General features: G+C 46.5%; 1 protein-coding gene across 1 annotated transcript in view; it reads left to right on the top strand.

The window, feature by feature from the left end:
• The window catches only part of pou2f2b (POU class 2 homeobox 2b), a 31,799-nt gene that overhangs the window by 11,869 nt on the left and 329 nt on the right, over positions 1–19,601 (top strand). Inside the window, exons 2-15 of the mRNA XM_068758685.1 lie at positions 11,924–11,989; positions 12,068–12,102; positions 12,526–12,588; positions 13,179–13,295; positions 13,450–13,779; positions 13,996–14,101; positions 14,199–14,290; positions 14,403–14,552; positions 14,637–14,778; positions 14,866–15,014; positions 16,168–16,365; positions 16,461–16,666; positions 17,202–17,270; positions 17,594–17,667. Of these exons, the coding sequence (XP_068614786.1) occupies positions 11,924–11,989; positions 12,068–12,102; positions 12,526–12,588; positions 13,179–13,295; positions 13,450–13,779; positions 13,996–14,101; positions 14,199–14,290; positions 14,403–14,552; positions 14,637–14,778; positions 14,866–15,014; positions 16,168–16,365; positions 16,461–16,666; positions 17,202–17,270; positions 17,594–17,667 (1,797 nt within the window). The remainder of the gene's footprint in view (positions 1–11,923; positions 11,990–12,067; positions 12,103–12,525; positions 12,589–13,178; positions 13,296–13,449; positions 13,780–13,995; positions 14,102–14,198; positions 14,291–14,402; positions 14,553–14,636; positions 14,779–14,865; positions 15,015–16,167; positions 16,366–16,460; positions 16,667–17,201; positions 17,271–17,593; positions 17,668–19,601) is intronic.

The following is a 19,601-nucleotide window of genomic DNA, read 5'->3' as shown; positions in this document are numbered from 1 at the left end:
ATTGTCATCATTTCAGAGATTTCCTCTTATATTGAGCTCCATTCAAGTTTTGTCTTGTCTACTTAATAAACCCTTAAAGTTGTATTTTGTTAAGTAATCTCTCTTATATCTGCATACAGGCTTCAGAAACATCTCAGGACTATTAAACGCTGAACCGGGTCAGACCTGGTTACCGGTTCTTCCTCGCCACCAGTGATTTCTACCTTTTTGTGGTGTGAACTTTGCCTGGGTTGCCAGCTTTGTGTGCATCAATAGTCTCCGATCAGGTAGCTGATCAGTAAATGCCCCTCCCTCTGCTGATCTGTGTGTGTGTGAGTGGGGGGGGCTTGTTGAAAGAACTCTGTGGTTGTGCTGACAAATCAATGATAAAGAGTAATGGCATCACCGATGTAATGTTTCAACCCCCCCCCCCCCCCCCCCCACCTCAGCTCTTGACTTTTTTAAACTTCTTTATGTTAGTTATTACCTGTATCTTTTGTCTCTGTCATTTGTGTCTATTGGTCTATCTTTCCTCTCTCTCTCTCGCTCTCTCTCTCTTGTTCTATTGATCCAGTCATAGTTTTCTCAGTCTTCACAGTGCTGGGCCGCTCTAATCAATACAGATAATTGTCTGCTCTCTCTTGATGCCAAACATCGTCTCCCATTCTTTCCCCTCCCTCCCTCCCTCTCTCTTTTATCAATGAACCTCTGTCTCCCCCCCCCCCCCCCCCCCCCCCCACCCGTAGACAGGGATTCCCCCTCCCTTAATGACAGGAGATAACCTGCTTTCTTTACCGATTTTCTCCCACCCGCCCTTCCCCACACACATCTCCGCCTCACCCTCTCACCTCGCTTTCCTCCCTCGTTCATCGATTACCGTGAGAGTCGGGGCCCGGCCTGCCCACCTTCCAGATGTAAACACACACAGTCGTCGTTTAGTTGCCATTCAACCTCTCCCCTGTGGGTTTACGCAGCGTTCTGTGATTGTCAGGAGGGTGACGTCATCTCCATCCTGTGATCCCTCGTCATCCTCACTGGCGTACCGAAGTACTTTTTACCTCCACCTGTGTTTTCGCAGCCGTTGGTTTGTCTGTCTGACTGTTAGCAAGATAACTCAAAAAGCTCTTGATGAAGACTTCAGGAAACGTTGGGAATCTTACCAGGAAGAGCTGATTAAATTTGGGTGATGATCCAGAAAGAAATCCAGGAAGAAATATTTAATTTTAACATTGGATAACCCATTTATGGATTCAAAAAGCAGTTACAAACACACAGCAACGCCGATTCACTTTTACTTTTCATGGTTGTTGTGTAAAGAACAATGTAGAACCTTTTGATGATGATCCAGATCACCATGTGGACGGTGTATTAGGAGGGGAATGAGCTGCTTGGCAGAGGTCTGCGCTCTCTGTGCCTTTCTAGTTACTTTTTAATTTTCAGACAACATTTTGCTTTTGCTCTCCATAATTTAACACAGATATTCGACCTTTATGCCGTGTACGTTTTCAGAACATGGTCATTAGCAGGTTTGGTAGATTATATCCTCGGGTCCAGGTGAGGAAAACTCCAAAAACAACCGTTTGACACAAAAGAAAAGGAAAAACATATTTTTTTTCCTTTTCTTTTCAGTCTTTCCATCATGCATGGACAGACTGAACTGTTTTATATGCAGAGCAAAACAAATAGTTGCAGGGCCAGAATTATGAAACAGGCAATATTGAGTTGAATGTATTAAGCAAATATTCATAAGTCAAATAGCTTCAAGAAAAAAGAAAGAATGGAGCAAATAAGTGAAAGCAGTTCACAGACTCATTCATATTCTCACTGCATATAAAATCCTGAGTGTTTAATAATGCATCTGCACATCTAGACAACGCGGGTGTTACGGGCCTGCAGGTTATTTCCCTCTTTCTCTCCCTCTCTCTCTCTCTCTCTCTTTCTCTTTGTGTGTTTGTGTGCGCCATTGTGTACACACACACACGATTACATTGCTTATCCTTCTATGAATCCGACTTGTAGCTTACAGCAGACGTCTCTGATGTGCACTCTGTCACTGAACACAATCTGGAGCTGCACATAAACCACACAAGCAATATCAATGGCAATACAGTATTGTGTGTCCAATGTTTACACAAATATCTCATCTCCACTCACATCTGCTGCAGCCGATAGCTGAGAGAGGCTCTGTTTGGTCTTCACCACAAGAGTTGGGGAGGAGGGGAGGAGCCGTTTCAGTCGGGATGTTGGTCGATCGAGAAATGATCTGCTGTAAGTGTAATATGGGAAAACAAACGATAGCCAGAGCAAATCATTTCTATTTGATTTACAACGGTGCTATGGATGCGTCGGTGATTCGTATGTATTACTGGATGCAGAGGTGTGTTTGTGCGCGGGCCTGAATGCGTGTGCGTGTTGCACATCTGAGGACGGCAGAGCTGGTCGTTAGGATAGGCTCGGATTTACATGTGTGTGATGAGGGCAACAAAGGGCAACAAAAATGGTGGAAGGAGGTGAAACAGGGGGGTTCGTTTATCCTTGGGGAGGTTGGGGTGGGACAGCAGGGATCCTCCTCGCCCCCTGGGAGTCGAACCTACAATCCCCTAACCTTCCTCTAGCCCTCTAGTCATGGACTTGAACTCTATAACCCCATGACGGACAATCTGTTCTTCTACCCAGCCTCACTGCGGCACGGTGCATGACATTAACGGATAAATAGGTCTGTGTGTGTGTGTGTGTGTGTGTGCGTGCGTGCGTGCGTGCGTGTGTGTGACGTGTTTGGTCAGTTGGACATGGCTTTGACGTTAGGTCTTGCCCCTCTTTTATTTAATGCCTGTCAAACAGAAGAGCTGATTAAAGAAGCCTCCAGGAGCGAGTCGTTATTTTAACTCACTCATTTTTCGCGGCCCTTTGTTTGGAGCCGGTGTGACGTGTGATTTGTCTTTTCTTTTTTTTCTTGCTTGTGTGCTTCATTTTACACGTTGAAATAGTCAAGCAGAGAATGCGTGGACTCTCAGGGTCCCTCGTGGATCCCGGCTCGCTGAGTGTCCCAACAACGAGGACAGAAGCAGTGCAGTTTATGCATGTTTGGACTCGGCTCATTCTTCACCTGTCAACAAAATCATTCTCTCCTCAGAAAAATGAGGAGGTACGGCGGGGAGGGAGGCAAGACCGTGGACAAGTAGTGAGTACGGCGAGGAAATGGAAAGACGAGGAAGAAAAGACGAGGTCGGAGGCCGATATATTTCCCTCGGCCATTTTTTTTTTACTGTTCTGTATTCCTCCATTTCTTCCCTTGTTTGTGGGCTCCGCTTATCAGATCCATTCAGGGTCTGAATCAGGGGAAGAAGCCAAACGCCTCCATCTCTTTCATTCAATCTCCTTTGCTTTCTCGGGCTCTCCCGCTCCTAACCTTTGAGAATAAGGGCCTTGAATTTGAATTTCAGAGAGAGCCAGCGAGCAAGAGGAGGGTTTGGAGGAGTAGAAACAGGAGGAGGGGTGAGCAAGAGAGGAGGGGAGGACTGGAGGGGGGTGGTAGTCGGAGCCATGGTCGTTGAGAAAGGGCCTGCTCAGCGCGTCCCCCGGCCTCCCCCCTTGGAGGGGCCCCGATCGATACAAACTCTGAGCAATAAAGCTTTCCCCCTGTCATCTCTGCAGAATACAAAGCAGAATGGAGAGAGAGAAGGAGAGGGAGAGATAGAGGGAGGGAGGTGAAAAGCTGTTCCGCTAGCCAGACCAATTTCCTAACCCCCCTCCTCCTTGCACCCCCCCCCCCCCAACACACCATCACCACCACTTCTATCACCCCCTTTTCCTACCTCCATTTTTTTCCTATCTATCGCTCAGTCACCGCTTTCCCCAAATGCATAATATCACCTCTCACTGTATGGCTGAAGAGCTCTCTGTCCATAATAAATCCAGCATGAATAAAGAATTCCGTAGATCCCCTGTTTCCCAAACTATCAGAGAGAAAGGTAGAAAGGTGGAGATAAGGGAGGAAAAGTACAAAAAAATGGTGTTGCTCGGGGAGGAGAATGGATGGAAAATAGGAAGGAAGGATACTTATATCTGGGGATGAAGTGAGTGAGAGTGTGGAGGATGGAGATTAGGGATAAGGTAGAGCAAAGGCAGGAGGGACAAGGGGGGGGGGGGGGTATTTCCCCCAAAGATGGATGCAGCGATACAGTTTGAGAGGAGGTTTAGGTGGAGGAAGAGGCCAAATGTATGCGAAAGGGTGAAGGGAGCGAGTGACACAGAGGAAGGAGTGGGAGAGGTCAGGGGGTCAAACAGCAATACCTCGAATCCAGAGCCAATTACAGTAACTGTAATCTGGAAGCTGAGCAGCGAGACGGAAGAGACAAAAGAAAGACGACAACATCTGTGTGTTTGTGATTCTGTGCATGTGTGTGTGTGCGTGTGTGTGTGTGTGTGTGTCCTTGTCTTCGTTCTCTTCCGCTGAATGGCGGTCCGGCCGTCAGCCTGCCAATCATCTATTGTACGCGTGTCCATGTAATAATATTTCTCAGCGCTGACCTCCAACGCTTTAGCCGTCGCTCCGTACGTGAGTGTTTGTGTGTCCTCCTATTTATTTCTCTGTCTCTCCCTCTTTCTCTCATTCTAACCCCCACCCCTCCATCCTCCTCTGCCTCCCACACCGGTCCCTGTCTCTCATTCTCTCCTTTATTAGAAAAAATCCTTCATCTCTCCTCCACTAATTCTCTCCGTTATTGTCTCTCCGCTCTCCTTCGCTTGTGTCCTTCTCTTCTCTTGTTGTGATCGTTTTTCCTTCCGCCCCAGCATCCTTCCTTTCCTCTCGCTCGGCCGTTCTCCCCATCTATCACCGCATGTGGATGCCACATCCCTATCTCTTTTCTCCCTCGGTCATCATCCCTCCATCTCAACTTCCTCACTCTCTACTTCTTTCCCGTCCATCCCGCCGATGTCTCGTTGTCAGAACTGTCCCTTTTTCCCTTTTCATCATCGTGGGTTCATTTTGTCAACTCTGTGTCCCTCTCTTCCTCCTCATCCTGCCTTCCTCCATTCTTCTTTCCTTCCTCATCCCTCTCTCTCTCTCTCTCTCTCTGCCTCCACCCCGTTCGTTCCCTGGGGAGGCCAGTAATAATGGTAGTGATGGAGTGAGAGAGGGAGGTGCGATTATTGTCTTGTCGGGAGTCAGAGGAATCGATCGGCCCAGAAATATGAGGCGCGAGAAAGAGCCGCTGTGTCAGATACAATAACCACAGGCTCCCGGGGGCTTACACACACACACACACACGCATATCTAACATGAAGACACACACTGACGAGCATTGGTAGCATGTTACTTCTTCATTAACACAATCTGCACACTTCTTCTGTGGTGGAGGAGTGAGAGTGGCGAGGGAGCCCAATCATCTGCGTGCTTTGATCTGAGAAGTCGATCTGTTCTGATCATTCTTCATGCAAGGCGAGGAAAATCGCTCACACACCTTTCACTCACGTAGCTATAAACAGACATAAACACACACAAACACACACACACACACGCGCTCACATCAAGACCTTTCGCTGCTGTTGCCTGGCAACGTGGCCAAGTGTCCAATCCGAGAGGAGAACAGTGGCCAGTGATGTCACAGCTGCTGCTGACCAGCAGGTCTGAGAATGAAAGAGAGACGGAGGAGGAGAGGAGAAAGTTTAAATTGAAGAGAGCGAGAGAAAAAAAACACAGGCTGAGGTCGTGCAAAAGAAGCGAGGGGATGATGAGCGGGCTAGAAGCAGGCGAAGAACGGGCTTCATGCCGTGGGACAGAGCGGTAGCTGTCTAGACAAACCTCGCTCCCTCTGGGCTGCTGAGAGGATACAGGGAGGGGAACGGAGTGTGAGCAGAGGATGGAGGGGCGATCCAGAGAAGACAGGGGAGAAATAGGTGTTGTGTGTGTGTGTGTGCGTGTGTGAGATGCTAGCCAACAACGTGAGTGTGTTTTAACCCCTGCTGCTTCTCATACCGAAAGCTCCACCTCTGTAGTCACCACTCTGCCAGACCCACTGTTTGTAATCCTGCAACTCCTCATGAGGCCACACACACACACACAGACAGACACACTAAACTGCATTTTAAATCTCCCACCTTGCACAATAGACTCGTACTGCTGGACTGTGGGTCGGACTTTGTGGGTACATCCCTGAGCTTTGCTTTGTCTCCTCCATAAGAAGAGGAATATGATGGATTATAGAAATTAGAGCCGGTGTGTGCTCCAGGCTGGAGGCTGCACTTGATATAGGAGGGCCGGGCCATTGAGGGATGCTGAACTGGTTTTAAGACCTCTGAATTGCCCCTGCAATGACCCATTATACACACAGTCTCCTCCCACCTGTCTCACCCCAGGCCAACATCCCCTCTTCCCCCCCCCGTCTCTCAATCTCTCACCTTCATCCCTGCCACTCGTCCCCTTCTGTTATGGCCAACCTTTATTCTTTTACTATTTTCTGTCTCTTACTATCCCCCCATCCTCCCTCCCTGCCGCTCCCTCTTCTCTGAGGGTGGAGTGATTGATGGCACTCCAGAGGCCTAAGCCTCCCCCATCCTAGTCCATGGGGTCCTACTATCAGATTGTGTGTGTCTGTGTGTGCGTGCTGTGGTGTTTATTATCTTTGGTTAAAAAAGAGTGGTGAAGAAAACGAAACTGTATTGTTCCCTAATAATATTAACGCTTATTTATTAGTTTATTGTCTGCCTTTCAGGTTTGTAATTAGACTGTTTTGTATTATGTTAACCTCATTGAACCCCCCCCCCCCCCCCCCCCCACACACACACACACACATACACACACACACCCTCCCCCATGACCATGAACTGTACAATACACAAAAAGGCCATTGTAGTTGTGTTAGAAGATTAAAGTTTGAACAGAGGTCACGGCCAAAGTCAGGCTGCCCTGGTGACCTTTGAACTAGAGACACGCCCCCTCTCCAACATGCAGTCTGTCACTGTCTCCGGACAGGCCTGGCACACACACACACACACATCTTTATTTGGTATTAAATTGAGGACAGCCTGATTAAAGGTGTCTCTGTTTAAGAGACTCAAGTGCAGCGCTTTATATATTTGAGTAAGCATCTTTCCAGCAGCGCATTTTGCTGTTTAAAATGACCACATAAAGTATTTATAAGGTTAAACCCGGAATCTGCTTTTGAATGGGTGAAGTCGGACCGAAGGCAGGATTAGAGAAGCAACACTCCCACCTTGTGGTCAGGTTGGGTAGTGTATCAACTCTCCCAAACTAGAAGCAGGATTTGTGCTGAAATAGGTGGTTCTTCATCCCCAGACATAAGATATTCACCTATTTAGCAAATAGTATTTCTAATGGGCATCACCTGTAATAAACTAGTTGCATTGCTGCCCTTCTATGCCACACATGCATCTGCTGCACGCAGCCCAGAGTGTGGGGTTGGTCAGAGGTGCCGTGACTGAGCTGTTCCTTCCGCTCGGGTTTGAGAGTGGAGCTGTGGCTGGTAAACAAATATCTGAGAGTGTCTCACATCTTCTCTTGTTCGTATACCGACCTCCCTCGGCAGACCGCCTTTACCCACCGATGCGCCCACGCTAAGGAGGACCCTGGCGTCAGACACAGACTGGAGATATGAGTGGGGGGCGAGATGGTCATGGCTCTATGGGGGGGTCAAACAGACCACGTAGCTTTTACTGATTGATCAGAGTTAAGGGAAAGACAGATGATGAAGTTCGGAAGATGTCCAGATCATTTTAGAAACTATCGGTCTTGCATTTATTTTTGTATACGTTCCTATGAGAAAGTCAAGCTTGCTGTTTTTGTCTTGTCTCTGTGTGTGTGTGTGTGTGTGTGTGTGTGTGTGACTGCCTCTTTCCAGTCGCGCCATCACTTTCCGTCGGCAGCCATCACCCCCCTCTCTGTCACACTGTTTATCTCTTGTGCCTCCTCTTTCTTTCGCTCCCTCGCTCTCCCACTCTCTAACCTCTCGCGTGTCCCCCTTTCTGTTTGGTCTTGTGTTTCTCCCCTCGGTGCAGAGTTCCTACTCTTTTGAGGCTTGCTTCCTGTTGCGTTGCAGGATGTGGGGAGGAGGTGGGGCCTGGGGGGTGTGGACTGTCATGTATGAGACGGAGAGAGTGAGAAGGAGTAAGAGAGGGAGGGAGAGCGAGCGAGAGAGAGAGAGAGAGGAGTGGGAGAGCTTTTTAACATAGTGCAGACACGCACTCTCTGAGACAGACGCAAAAATGACCAAGACAGCAGCAATAGCAGCAAAGGACTTCTCAAGTATGTGGTTCCCAGGTGAGTGACTGTTTACCCAGATCAATTCAGGCTTTGTGTGTGTGTGTGTGTGTGTGTGTGTGTGTGAGAGAGAGAGAGAGAGAGGGAGTGAGTGAGAGGGAGAGAGAGAGAGTGTCCACACTGTTGATTAATGTCACTGAGTCGAACGGCCTCAGCTAATTAGAGAACTTCAAAGAGTGAAGGGGGGAAAGAAGACAAAGATGTGGATGGATGGAGGGAAGATGGAGGGATGGGTGGATGCCTCTCAGCCAGCGGGAAAGGTCAGACACCTCTCTAGGTCCATGTTTATGGTTGCTATTAAACAGCTGCTTTTCAGATTTGTTTTTGTCAATTAAAAAAGACTAAAAAGAAAATCAAGAAATGCCTAAAATCGTTGTAAATCTCAGAATTTGAAATATGATATGAAAACACAGCACAACAGGTTGCTTGATCTTTATCATATGATCTCAGGCCAGGAGAAATAGCAGACAGACTCACACACAAGCGGTGCGCTGACTCGCCCACTACCAGAAATTTATTTCTAAATGCCAATCAGCTCATATTTCTAGGTCTTTGATGTGTTTGAAAGATTTTCAGAAAGCCGTTTGACGACTGAGTGATTCACCTGACATCTTTGCTGTGACCTTCAGTCAGCCGCTTGGACCCAGGGACAGACTGTCAGCACCAGCCTGCAACAAACATGAATAATAAAAAAAGGACCCTTATTAGAGTAAACATTTGGATCAATGATGCAAATTAACTTCACAAAAATATGTGATAATTACTTTTCCTTACTTAAATCTTTTTTTGAGAGTAAATACAAGACCACGCATATTACAAAGGATATAAATGAGGCTTTTTCCCCAGATGTTAACATCGTCTCATCGCCTCTTTAGATTTACATTCTATTAATTTATTTCTGTGCATTAATACAATAAGTGAATAAATACTAAATACTATTCATCTACAACAATTTAAACCGTCAGAAAGTTTCTTATCAATGAAAAAACTTTCCTTTAGCGACATTTTCTTACATTCATACATTTTTTGGGAGCTCCCATTTAGTGTCTGAGTTTATAATTAATATTTCTGCTGTGACACCAACAGCTCAGATTATAATGGATTATCACGGATTTAGAGGTTCTTACATCAAATTTGATCATACAGCTTCTTACTTTGTTGTTGTCCTCTTTGTTTTCTTAAATTCCTTGCTCGCTAATTAATTCTTAATTATTTTCATTCTGGTCTTAATTTCACATTTTTCCATCCATTCATTAATGCATCCTTCAATCCTACGTTTGAGGTCCACATCGGCTCTTTTGCGTTCATGAATTTTTAAATCTGTTGTTAGTAAATGTGATGGCAGCAGAATCCAGACACCCTCCTTGGTGTCCTGACCCAGGAAGTGGGGCGGCAGGTGGAGGTGGTTCAGGATGAAGTTTCATCTCGGCCAAAATACCCAGAGGATCAAAACAGAAACGGTCCAGACTGAGCACAGACTCTGTCGTTCCTCCTTCCTGCTATTGCATAATTTATTAATGACGGCATCAAATAGTCTGATGAAACATAAGTCAAAAATAATTTCACCTTGCTCTTTGCAAACTCTGCTTAACCCTACTGTAAATGCTGAGACGCTGCACGGAGCCTTTGTGAAGCGATGCGGGTTTATTCATTGCAAATTTAAAAGAATTCATAACCATAATGTATTTAAAGTCAAGTTAGTTGTGCGTTTTTGTTTGCAGCAATGTGTCGTACAAGAGAGGGATCTAAAAAAAAATAGAGAGGTAGAAATAGTGAGAGAGGGAAGGCTAATATTAATAGCCTCCCTGACATTAAGTGTTGCCGTTTAGCACTCTGTGTTCAACCCGGTACAAGGGGAAGTCAGGAGGGGAAGCGAGAAAAAGACGTAGCATCTTGATATACTGTCTCACTACTGTATTACTGACCACATTATCCACCATGATACCGACTGCTTTAAGCCGTGAATCAATGCACACCTTCGCCGGGTGTCCTGCGAGCGGCTGCAACACATAGGAGGCAGCAAATTCTCATTACAGCTGTTATATGAGATGACCACTCATTATATATGCTGGATTTGTGTGTGTGTGGGGGGGGCGGCTGCGTATTGCACATATTGTGAGTCCAATGTAATCTGAGTGGCATGTATTTTACCTTGAGAATTTGTACAATTATAACGTGCGTGTCTTCAGAGGAAGATGTCATATTTTGATGCAGATCCTGTGCTTTTTCTTTTTTCGAGCACTTCAGCAACCTGGTAGAGTTTTATGTTTGTCCTTGCGAAGTTAAAACAGGAGCTGTATGTCATGTTGGAATAAAACAGACGGACTCCAGCAGCAGATTAACCAGACCTTTGTACCTCTGTGTCCACTGCTCGATGGTCAGCTTGGCTTTTTTTTGCAGAAGTTGAATTCTTTGAGGGAAATCCTGTGCAGCTTTTCTATATGACAGCCACTTCCCCCTTTCTTCAAATACTCCAAAGTCCAATGTTCTTCCACACGACGGGCGGAAACATTTGTGTTAATGTGTTTGTAAAATGCTTTTAAAATGACTGCACTGAATCACGGCATCAGGTCTGCGGTGGTCGGCGATGAAGGTGTATCATAGTCTTCACGCGTCGCTGCTGCCCCCCAATGGTGAAAGTGACGCTCGACTCGTTCACGGTGGGCATGACACAAATCGTAGAGTGTTTTCTGTGTTTAAGGTGTCCGGTTGATAAAGAAATGCGACTGCTGGGAGCATGAGAGCAAACAGGATGGCGAGAAGAGAGATGGAGGGGAGAGGAGGGGGTGGGGGGGGTGAAATAGAGCGAGAGAGAGAGAGAAAAAAGAGAGGAGGGAGACCGAGTTTATTATGCAGGTGGCAGATATAATTAGTTGTTCGTTGGGGAGATTTGCATGTTTTCACAAAAGGGAAGTAGCTCCTGTGTGTGTAGGTGTGTGTGTGTGTGTGAGTGTGTGTGTAGGTGTGTGTGTGCGTGCGTGTGTGTGTGTGTGCGTCAGGGAGAAAGAGCAGGAGAGAAAAATGGACACAAAAAACCGTGGCCTTACAGTTTGTCGTTTCAGACACATCAAAAATTTGCAGCGAGATTTGTGTGGCGATTAATAACAAACACAAACATGCACACACACACACACAAACACACACACACACACACACACAGCTAGAGACACATACATTCCTTTTTTCTCAGAGCTCTCTTAAGAATACCTTTCTTATGTTACATACTTTTTGGGACAAAAAATGGCACCAAGAAGGAAGTGATCTGGTCTTGTCGTGAATGACACACAACACGAGACGTGGTTTAATGTCGCGCGGCGCCCACGTAAACACGGTGGGTTAAATTTAGAACACGCAAACACCGTGGGACGACACACTCCTCTGCTGAACCTCTGATTGGAAAGTATGAATGAATGTGGGCAGGATTCGGCGTGTGAGCGAATCAGCCGCATTGTGTTTGGTATACAGCGAGCAGGTCTGGCCTGCGACCTGGAAACATCCAGCCCCAGTCGATCGGAGGTCAACCCCCCCCCCCCCCCCCCCGTTGTCATCAAGACTCTGAAATGTCTTTATTATTCTGTTCCGGTCTGCATTTTGTCTTCCGACGCAGATCGAAGAATGAACCACGCTGACAGGTTTATCTGTGTGTGTGTCTTCCTTCTGCAGACATCAGGATGTCAAAGGCAGTAGAGGTGGAGAAAGCGGGGGCTGACTCACCGTTGGAGGGCACAGGTAAGACGGGTTCGCCTCGCCTGTTGTACGTAAATAGTGTGATCAATGTTCTAATATTTTCCTTTTCCTCCTACACAGATTCAGAACGGAATGGACCTGAATCAAATCACCAGGTACGTCTGACTCCGGCAGTTCTTACATTTGTTTTCCATCGTTGTCACCTATATGACTGACGCGCCCCCCTAAAAAAAAGTTCCAGTTAAATATGTGTGTCTCTGATTCTTTTCATTCACAATTAACCTGCTGATGGTTTCTCATGTAATCGCTTTGTCCACATAATGTCAGAAAAATAGCGAGGAGAAAAAGTCTTGAATAACTTTTTGTATGATTGTGTTGGAAAATTTCAAGTGCCTGAAAGTTTCCGTCATTACTGTTTGATGATTAAAAAAATCAAGGCAAAATTGGTCAAAATGAATTTTATTTTTATGGATCTGCTGTTTGTGGAGCAAAGAAAATAAAAAGAATAAAAGAAAATCATTTTGATGTCAGTTTTTGAAGTAATTTCTGACATGTTTTATCTTATTTTCCTCTTAAAGGCTCAGTCAATGAAAATCAATCCCTTTCCCCTCAGCAGCACCAAGGTGAGTGTGTGTGTGTGTGTGTGTGTGTGTGTGTGTGTGTGTGTGTCCATATCGCCGAGCTGTCTGCACATGTCTGAGTCTATGTTTGTTTTGCTTGTGTTCATCTTTGGCGCTTTAACAACACACAATGGACGTATTGACGGTATAGTGGCCTCGGCTTTGTGTTCGTCGCCGTCCGGCTTTGAATGTAAACGGGATCCACTGAAAGGACACACAGTGCATTCTGAATTTGAGATAAATCAATAATGATACAACTCACCGAAAGGTAAACTCACCCTAATTTGCATTCCGCAGAAGAAATACAAATCAGTGAGCCTGTTCAAACACGCCTTACCCTGGGAAAAACTAAAAAATCATTCCTTTATGCAACAACGAGAAACTGTCAGACTGTCATTCCTCTGACTGTCGAGAAAAACAATCAGACCAGATTTAAATCATCAGCTGTCATATTAAATCGTAAAGAAAGTGTCATGGTCAGTTTTAAACTCGAGGTAAGGACAGTGTCCCGTCTTCTGTTCTGGACATTTGCTCTCTTTTGTTTCCTGCATGCTGCATGTCCTGTCCTTCCCCTTCATTTACCTTTATCGTATTCACTCTATCGTTCACAGAATAAGATGGAGGAGTGTGGCGAGATGTCCCCGGCACTTCCTCTCTCTCACGGCCCCACCTCACAGACGGCCTTGCAGCACACTCAGCTGATGCTGACCGGCTCCCAGCTGGCAGGAGTAAGACGGATTTACTGCGCTTGTGCACAGATGCACATTTTTCGCTTTGCTTTTTTACGCTTGCTTGCTTCTCTTTGCTGCTTTTTTGAACACTTTCTTTCCTCGGTTGTCTCCCTCTGTCCATTTCCTCCACTCCTCCTCTTCCTCATGCCAGTTGACAGCTTTGTTGCCTGCGCAGCAGCAGTTGCTGTTGCAGCAGGCTCAGGCGCAGCTCCTGGCTGCAGCTGTGCAGCAATCCAGCGCAGCCCATGCTGCTCACGCCGCCCACGCAGCCGCCCAAGCCAATCAGCAAGCTCAGGCAGCTGCAGCGGCGAATCAGCAAGCCCAGCAGCAGCAGCAGCAGCAGCAGACGGGACAAACAGGCCAGCAGGCCCAGTCGCAGTCCCAGGGACAGAGCACACAGCAACAGACGCCACAAAGCGTCCCTGTCCCACCCCCCCCACCTCAGCTCACTCTCTCCCAGCCGATCCAGCTCACCGCCCAGGTACCGAGTGCAAATCAGCATCACTTCCTGATGGGCGGAATCGTGGAATTATTTTTCTTGCCTGTTTATTATGTATCTCGCGGCTCACAGTTTCCAGCCGGCATGCAAACGTAAATCTTTCCGCAAACGTTTGCCTCCCACTGCGTTTTCCGTATCTTCTTCATACGGCCTTCAGAGTTCTCCGTCTGACCCGCATCTTCTCTGTTTGTGGAGCAGGACATCCAACAGTTGCTGCAGCTCCAGCAGTTGGTGTTGGTGCCAGGCCACCCGCTCCCGTCTCCTGCCCAGTTCCTCCTCCCACAGGCGCAGCAGGGCCAGCAAGGTGGGGCAATTCTTTTAACCAGAGTTGAATAAGAGACAAAACCTAAAATCGGACAAATTGCGGCAATCGTTTTTTGATATTCTGATGTTTTTCTCAGGACTCCTATCGACACCAAATCTTATTCCGCTACCTCAGCAAAACCAAGGGAGCCTGCTGTCGGCTCAGACTAGAATGGGGCTACAAGCACAGGTGTGAGGAGGCTATTAGGCTTCCGTTATTCTCTGCAGAGATGAGGACGATTTTTTGTTGTTGTCATTGTCGCCCTCGTTCTCACGTTTACTCCTCTGACACGCTCTTGCAGCGAGATAAGAGCGTGGAGGTGGGCAGCGGTGGAGGCATGACCACGGTTTCTTCAGTGACCTCTCACCCCGAGGAGCCGAGCGATCTGGAGGAACTAGAACAGTTTGCCCGCACTTTCAAACAGAGACGCATTAAACTGGGCTTCACTCAGGTGGGGAGAAATACCTACTATGAGAGTGGCTTGTGTGTTTGGACTAGTCTGTAACCTCAGCTCTTCTTCTCGTCCCTCTCTCAGGGAGATGTCGGTTTGGCCATGGGGAAGCTGTACGGCAATGACTTCAGCCAGACCACCATCTCCCGCTTCGAAGCCCTGAACCTGAGCTTTAAGAATATGTGCAAGCTGAAGCCACTGCTGGAGAAGTGGCTGAACGACGCAGGTGAGCTGCCATCGACATCCAGAGAGACCGGACTTTGTCTTGCCGCCGTGGATACGACAGTCAGTCCAGTTTGTTTCTGTTCCTCAGAGATCATGTCCATAGACAGCACCCTGCCCAGCCCCAGCTCCCTGTCCTCGCCGTCTCTGGGCTTCGACGGGATGCCGGGCCGCCGCAGGAAGAAGAGAACCAGCATCGAGACGAATGTACGTGTGGCCCTGGAACGCGCATTCATGACGGTGAGACGAACCTCATTGTGAAACGTTTCAACGACGTTAGGCTTCCACCGGCGCGTTTATCACGGGGTCAAGGAAATTCTTGTTTCTTTTTACTCTAACAATTTTCCACATTCCTCCCCCCCCCCCCCCCCCCCCCCCAATTACACAAAAGCTTCCAAATCAATTTCATGTGCCAGAGGTATTTATTATTTATTTATGTAAAGAGTTTTATTTTAAGAACCGAGTTCAATCTGCTTGAAGTTCTTTATAGGATTGAGAGATCAAGATGTAAATAAATAAATAATAATTAAAATAAACAATTCTGTATAATAGTTGAGAAAATACTTTTGTGATACCAGGAGTCGTTAAAACATTGTCTAGATTAGAGCAATGCATTATTTACTTTTTGTATTTTTTATTCAATTTCCAATAAAATAAATTGATTAAAAAGCTGATATTTTCTCCGTCTGTACCAATCTACAGATCTATATCCTCGCTAAATATTGATGCAGAAGGTTATCTGGTTATACGTCTCTCATAATGAGTTGTTAAATAAATATAGTAAAATACCGTAAAAAATTTAGTGTGCACATTTGTTTTTATGTATTTATTTTCCATCAAGGACAGTCTTGGTGTTCCTTCATTATTTTAATCCACAAATTCAAAATTCAGTTGAAGTAAATAATCGAAGCCTCTATTGTTTGTCTTTGTGTCGCTGAGGGTTGCAGGTTGGTGTATTTGTTTAAGCAAGGGTGGGGCCCAAGTACACGCACATACACACACACACACACACACACACACACGTTTTTTTTGTGCTTTAGAATATAACTGCCAGCAATAAAAAACAGAAATGAATAAATAAAGGTTGATGTCTTTGACACGTTGTTTCGTTCAGACAGATGGACAGATTCAAGGACGGATGTCTTTAAGTAATAGATTTCTCTAAGTGAAAGAGCGTCATCTTCCATTGCAGACTTTCTGTGTGTGGGTTGAGGGAGGGGAGGCACGGCCATCAGCCCCGAAACCATCGCCACGGCTTCTTTTGCTGTCTGTTCGGTGGAAGTTTCCATTTTATAACCCAAGTAAAGAATGCGTACGGAGTCTGTCTGCATCGTGAGTCTGCAGTGCGTCGCCGCTGAAAGGTCCTGAACTCCTCCCTCCCTCCCTCCTGCAGAACCAGAAGCCTACCTCAGAGGAAATCCTGCTGATCGCGGAGCAGCTCACCATGGAGAAGGAGGTTATCCGTGTCTGGTTCTGCAACCGCCGGCAGAAAGAGAAGCGCATCAATCCCAGCAGTGCCACCCCACCCCTGCCCTGCCAGGCCCCCGTTGCTCCAGCATCGCACAAACCGCCCTGCTACAGCCCTCACGTGGTAAAGCTCCACCCTGAAATGAGAAACGATGCTAAACCTCTCTCGGCTGCTGGTTGTCTCAGAAACATGACTCTGTCTCTGGTTGCTTCTGCCAGATGTCCAGCCAGCTGTCGCAGGCAGTGACCAGTCTCAGCAGCACACCGGTGACCACCATGTCCTCCGCCTGCACCCTGACTTCCAGCCTCGCCTCCCCGCATCCCTCTCTCAGCTCCGCACCTTCCCCGGTGTCTCCTCCTCCTCCCCCCAGCAGCACGGCCAGCCCAGCCACTCCCAGCCACAGCACGCTCAACCTAAACACGGGGTAGGGAATGCTGAGAGACGTCTATCGCTAAATGTTTGTGTTATACGTCACAGTTCTTTCACTTCCACACGATGATAAGCACACGAGCAGCATGATGGCTCGATTGTGGATCTATTGCGTGATCTCTGTGTGAAAAGCACTGAAGAAAGTACTTTCTAAAGGCTGTGCTTGGCCATTCTGGGCTACCGTAGAAACATAGAGCACAATATGGCCTGTGGAGGAGATGCTAATCACTATAAACCATGTAACTAAATAAATGCACATTTATCTGAAACATGAATATTTATTGATTGATCACTGTTTCTACTGAGTAAATGGAGGCTCACATAAAAGCATTGCACTGTGCCACGCTCGGTTCACCTGCAGTTTGTAGTTAAATAGTTGATACACACACACACACACACACACACAGTGATTGCTTGTGCTCACACGCACACACACACACTGATATCCCCAACATGTCATTGGGTGCCACTGCTTCCCTGGTGCAGCAGTGCTCACTAACCCCGTGTGTGTGTGGTTCTTGTGTTCACAGCTTATGGCGTATGGGTAAAAAGAACGGTGACGTGTCTAACTACGTCACCGACTTTGCTGCAAACCTGAGGTGAATGCGACAGCGACACCCATAATGCACATTGCTGCACGCTTTTCTTCCGTGCAGAGCTCTATCGTTGACATGGTTGATGAGACGACATTTTTGCTGATGTATTTCTAGCCTCTTGTTTGCACCTTTGCAGCGACCTGTCAGCAAGCGACTGCTCTTCACATGTTTAGGGCTGGATTTGCCCTCTGCTTATCCTTGCTGCTAAACCTGCTTTTTTCTTTCCCCCCCCCCCCCCTCACCTTTTCTCCTCTGTCTGTTTGTGTCTATGCTTGCGCATGTATGTTGCTATGTGTGTGTGTGTGTGTGTGTGTGTGACACAACAGGAACACTGTGATGGGAGTTAACACAGGGATGAGCCAAGCCCTCCTCGGTAACAATCCCCTGGCCACCATCCAAGGTGTGTGTTATAGAGAAAAGGGGGAGAAACGTTGTAGCTTAGCACCAGCACCAGTTATACATAATGACATTAATAAGACAAGGCGGGCGTTTGTATTACTATAATGCGGAGAAAAGCTCACATAATACAGAAAAATAGACGCCGACACGAGTCTTTGTGTTCACACAGTGGCAAAAGGTTTCCCTCCGACACAAACCTTTGTCTCTCACACACACACAAATGCTTTTCAGCCACACACTGCGCACGACGCATCCCTCCTCACGCACCTTCCTACACTCGAGAACGATACAGGAATAGCACAGGAGAGAAAATGTCCAGAAGAAATGACCCCCAAACAGTCCTTACATGCTAGACGGCAGCTTCTTTTTAATCAACTCGTGCGGTGTGAGGGTGAGAAGGTGGGGGGGAGGAAAATATATTAAAAAGAAAAGTATGGCGACTAATAAAGAAAGGCACGGTAGGTGACTCGAATCAGGCTGGAGACTTGGATGAATAGATGGCGGTGGGCCTTTGCTCGCCCACAGTATGAGGTGGAAGAGGAGAGAAAGAGATGCCGAGAGGAAGAATAAGTTGATTCTCACACGCTGCCAAATCATCCATTAATCCATCCTTCTCTCTCTCTGTGTGTGTGTGTGTGTGTGTGTGTGTGTGGCTACCTTAACGTGTGGGCTATGGTTTGGTGTGTGCACGTGTGCTCGCTCACTAATCCTCAGCCTTCATCTTTTCATTTCATCATCACAAGTCAAGTTAAATTCACCTAAATGAATGCTGTCGTTAGTCGTGTTTCTTGTTTGGAAGCTTTTATTTCATTCCATGTGAAATATTGGCAACAGCGACGATGTACAAAGGTTCAAATCATCAGCTTGAAATAGTCGATTTTAGTCTTAGTTCCTCAGAAACACACAGCAAGACCTGCATTTTGAGCTCACTGCTTTCCCAACGGTCAACTCGGAAGACGATCGAACGGCGTCTCATCAAACGTCTTCTCAGCAGATCGTAATAAATCCACCCACAAGACGACATTGCATTAAGAATAGCAGGAGTTCATTTTTATTGATGAATAAATAGATTTTTCTGTTCTCCCATGATGATAATTATTATTAGAAAGCATCCACTTAAAGCACTTTGCAACGGCACGCAGCATGAGGCACAGCCAATCGGCAGTCTTGTTTCCATAACAACAGACCAGTCGCGTCATCTCACTTGTTGCCCGGATATATCCGATCCAATATGATTGGTTATGAACAGCTATTACATAATATTCATGTATAAAGACAAACTCTTCAGTTTGAAATGATGCATTTTGGCGAGCCCACACGGGCCACTCTCGTTTTCACTAAATGAAGGTAACTGTCCACCTATTTCTGCTTTACGCTGCAGGTTCAGGCACTTCCTGTGGCTCGGCTGTGCATTGCAGGAAGTCATTAACTTTATAAGTAGTAAATGAGGTAGCCTGAGAGAGTTCTTAGACTGAAAACAGGAATTGAATCACTTTATATCAAACTGCTTTTTAATCACAAACATTTAAAACGCCATTATATATTTCTATAATAGAAATTTACCCTCATTTCTGTTCAAAAAGGTTCTGCTTTCAGTCATCATTGTCATCCCCCTGGATTTGCAATAAGATTTATGCTGTAACTTTTCAAACACCACAGAAGACGATGGCACTTCAGCAAATCGACACTAAACATTCATTCATTCATTCATTCATTTTCCCGGGTCGCGGGATCTACTGGAGCTTATCCCCAGCCGTGTACGGGCGAGAGCATTTTCAGTCCCGGAAAACGCCATTCTGCAACAAACGTTTTACATTTGTGGGTGAAGCAGTTGTCGTGTGAACGACCCCTCAGTGAGTCGATGACAAAACACAAACATGAAAGTAAATGTGAAATATTCTTTTAACCTTCTTCTCCTCTTATCCCCTCCTTCAG

This window comes from Brachionichthys hirsutus, chromosome 3 (genome assembly GCF_040956055.1).
Source record: "Brachionichthys hirsutus isolate HB-005 chromosome 3, CSIRO-AGI_Bhir_v1, whole genome shotgun sequence".
Classification (NCBI taxonomy): Eukaryota; Metazoa; Chordata; class Actinopteri; order Lophiiformes; family Brachionichthyidae; genus Brachionichthys; species Brachionichthys hirsutus.
Note: the sequence above shows the minus strand (reverse complement) of the source record. Positions and strands in the feature narration are given on the sequence as shown.